The sequence below is a fragment of the Phragmites australis genome, chromosome 10 (genome assembly GCF_958298935.1).
Source record: "Phragmites australis chromosome 10, lpPhrAust1.1, whole genome shotgun sequence".
NCBI lineage: Eukaryota > Viridiplantae > Streptophyta > Magnoliopsida > Poales > Poaceae > Phragmites > Phragmites australis.
In genome coordinates, this window is record NC_084930.1 from 27,337,937 (window position 1) to 27,341,257 (window position 3,321).

Here is a 3,321-nt window from a genome sequence, read left to right on the forward strand (position 1 = left end):
CCTCCCGGTTGATTGGGCTCCTCCCTTTGTCGGTATGTCCTCTAGTCCCTCCAGTTTTGGTCCACAGGGAGACCAGTCGTCGGTGGTGGCCTTGTGGACAACATGTGCGCGAGGTATTGGCCGCAACTGCGTGGGTGAAAGCCTCAGTGACTGCTCAATTGTGTGGGCAGTTTGCGTGGTGGGTGGGGTGCGAGGAGTCATGGGCAAAAGCCTAGTCCGGCTGGTTGACCGATGCCGACAACAACGATGTCCTTGGACGTCGTTCACCTCCTTGGAAGTGTTGTCGTGGTGACTCTCTCTCCCTCCACCTCTGTGGGACTCTCCAGGTGAAAACCCAGTCGGGGCTTTCGGATGGGCGATGATGGCATTTTTGCATATCACGTCCTTCTTGGAGGCATCGCCTTGGAGATGCATATCCGAACCGAGGTGCCCGTTGGTCGAATGCAGCATTGGTCACGTCGACGATGGCTTTTGTCACACCACCCCTCGGCGGAGGCTCTGGAGTTGTCGATGGGGATAATGCTTCTTTCATTTTTCGCTTTGTGTTCCATTGGACAGCTAACTCATTGTGAGGAATGTGCTGTGGTGGAGTCGGAGTTGCTGCGTTGATGGGATCCGATGGAACTCGGCAACAATGACACAAGGCATGGCTCCTTGTGGTTTCAGTGGTGGCCAGGGACGCAAGCGTGTTCACATCGAGACAGTGGTTGAGGTTCTCTGCGGGAAGACAGAGTTGTTTGCCACAGGAGCAGCAAGCTCGGCAACATCGACCTACTTTGGACTTTGTCTTTTTTGAGTTGTATTTTGAGTGGTGTGCGAGTCGCGTTTTTTAGTTGCTCCATTGCCTGTTGTTGAGGGTTTTAGCCGATTTTTCCTAAAATTAACTGTGCAGTTATAAGATTTTTAGGTTCGATTTCCCTCATAAACTAGATCAACTCTTTTTTTCTATGATAAAATTGGTAGAACTTGTGCTATCCTTTCGAAAGAACAATATCATTTCAGTCTAAAATCGTCAAGCGATAAAAAAGCTTCACAAAAACGGCAAATTTGCGCAAGGATTTGTTTGGCAAGAAAGAATTTTCAATTGTCCTGTTTGTTGATCCCTTTGTATATGAATGCTCAATTACAGTGTCAAAAAAAATTCCTAAACCTAATCATTCTGTCTGTATCTTTTATCCACACATCTGATCTAAATCAGAAATCAATCTTCACAAAAAAAACGAAAAATGCTCTGAATTTATCTCCCTAGGCCGATCAAAATGGCCTCTTGAGCCCCTTGAAGTCAACGGTTTCGATGCACTCGACGCTGCCTCTGGAGCCGTTGAGCATCTTGAGCAGCTCGCTGGCGCGCTCCTTGGTCACGCCGACGCAGCCGACCTGGAGCAGCAGCAGGAGCTTCTGGAACGCGCCCACGCGCAGCGCCTCTGCACGGCAAGCGGCGGCGCCGGCTTCGGACGCGCGGCAGAGGCGCCAGAGCGCCGAGACGGCGAACTCCGTGGCCATGTCGGACACGCGGAACATCTTCTTGACGAGCACCGGGACGACCAACGCGTGCGCGCGCGCGGCCGCGAGCCCGGCGTCGACGCACAGGACGCCGTCGAGGGCGGCGAGCGCCTTCTCGCTCGTGCCCTTGTCAGCGTCGACGAGGAGCTCGACGACCACTGGCACCGCGCCGAGCTCGGCAAGGCGGGCTGCCGCGCGGTCGGAGGCGGAGACGAGGTAGTAGGCCGTGACCAACGCGGCCTTGGTAGCCTGCAGGGAGACCGGGTTCCTGACGAGGCCGACGAGCACGCCGCACATGCCTGGGGTCTTCGAGACTGCATCGAGGGTGTGCGGGTTTGCCGACGAGGCGAGCTCCCGGAGCACGATGGCGGCGCTGGCCCGCGCGGCAAGCTCGCCGTGGGACATCACCGAGACGAGGGACTTGAGCGAGGCCGGGGAGGCAATGCAGCTCCGTGCCTCGTCGTCGAGTGGGAAGAACACGGTCAGCGCAGCAAGGATCTCCCCCATCGCACCCGAGACTGCGCCGGCGCCCTCGACGCGCTCCCCGGCGAGGCATCCGAACGCCGCCGACAACGCGCGCGCCGCACCTGCCGCCGCGAGGCACCGCCTGTTCTGGTCGCTCTCCTTCCCGAGCGCCCTCGCCCTGGCCGCGGCCACCCCGCATGCCGCCGCGTCCCTGCGCCTGGCCGCAGAAGAGACCTCCGCGACCGCGTCGGCCGCGTCCGCCTCACCGAGGGGCACCCTGGGCGTGGGCACCCGCTCCACCCCGCGCGCGCGGTTGGCGACGCACCAGTCCTGGATCATCCGGCGCGTGGCGTGGTTGGGCAAGAGGTCGGCGAGCCGCACGGGGCGGCCGGTGACGGGGCAGGCTGTGTGTCCCCGCGCCAGCCACCCTTCCAGGCTCTCCCGGTCGTACGTGATCCCCGTGGGCGCCGTCACCGGGTCCCGCATCAGTTCCAGCGAGATCGGGCACCGGAAGTGCGCCGGCACCGCCACCTCCTCGCTAGCTGCCGCCTGCTTGCTCCGCCTCAGCAATGGAACCTCCGGCACCAGCCTCGACGCGGGCCTTGTTGCGCGAGACATGGGCAAAACCATTGCTAGCTTCTGGTACAACCTAAAACGAATCCTTGCGCCCAGCCCCTAGGCTGAATGATGCTCGCAGCTTGCCGTAAACGTTGAACCGCTGAGAGTAAGTCCTTGAGCTGACTCTTGAGAGAGAGAGAGAGAGAGAGAGAGAGAGAGAGAGAGAGAGAGAGAGAGAGAGAGAGAGAGAGAGAGAGAGTGGTGTGAAAAATGGAACGGGGGAAGAGAGGGTTTATATAGGTTGCGGGGAGGGAGGGAGAACCGGAGCGTGTGGGCAGGTTAACGTGGAGTGGGGCGGAGACTTGCGCGGCGTGTGGAGGACGAGGCGAGGAATTTGTATTTTCGGTTGGGGTTGGGTCGCGGGTTTGAACGTTGACCGTTGAACGTGTAGTTTGAACGAGGCTGGAGGCGCCGACGGAAGTGTTTATTTTTTTGTTACTTGGTTCTTTCCGGCGGTCTTGGTGTTCCTTTTGACTTCTCTGTTGTTGCGTTTGGGTACCCTAAAGCCTAAAGGATTGGGAATTGCATGGTTTGAGAAAAAGGATTTCGTAGGAATGAAGTAAGCGTGATGCATAGGTGGGCCCGAGAAGTCGGTGACATTCTAAGGGCCCATCTAGATCGTTCGATTTCATAGGAATGTTTTAGACAATTTTAATCTTTGCCAACTTTTAACTCCATCGGAAAGTAGGGCTGAGCATGTTAAATTTTTCGTATTTACTACGTTTTAGTCAACTA

General features: G+C 57.4%; 1 protein-coding gene across 1 annotated transcript; it reads right to left on the reverse strand.

The window, feature by feature from the left end:
- Nucleotides 1–1,058: 1,058 nt before the first annotated feature.
- On the reverse strand, nucleotides 1,059–2,865 carry LOC133930525 (U-box domain-containing protein 21-like). Its single transcript, XM_062377185.1, has one exon. The coding sequence runs from the start codon at nucleotides 2,596–2,598 to the stop codon at nucleotides 1,255–1,257; it is 1,344 nt and encodes a 447-aa protein (XP_062233169.1). The 5' UTR covers nucleotides 2,599–2,865; the 3' UTR covers nucleotides 1,059–1,254.
- Nucleotides 2,866–3,321: the final 456 nt, after the last annotated feature.

What these genes read in the sequence shown, in the direction of transcription:
- LOC133930525 (XM_062377185.1), bottom strand. Translation starts at nt 2,598, where the DNA reads ATGGTTTTGCCCATGTCTCGCGCAACAAGGCCCGCGTCGAGGCTGGTG.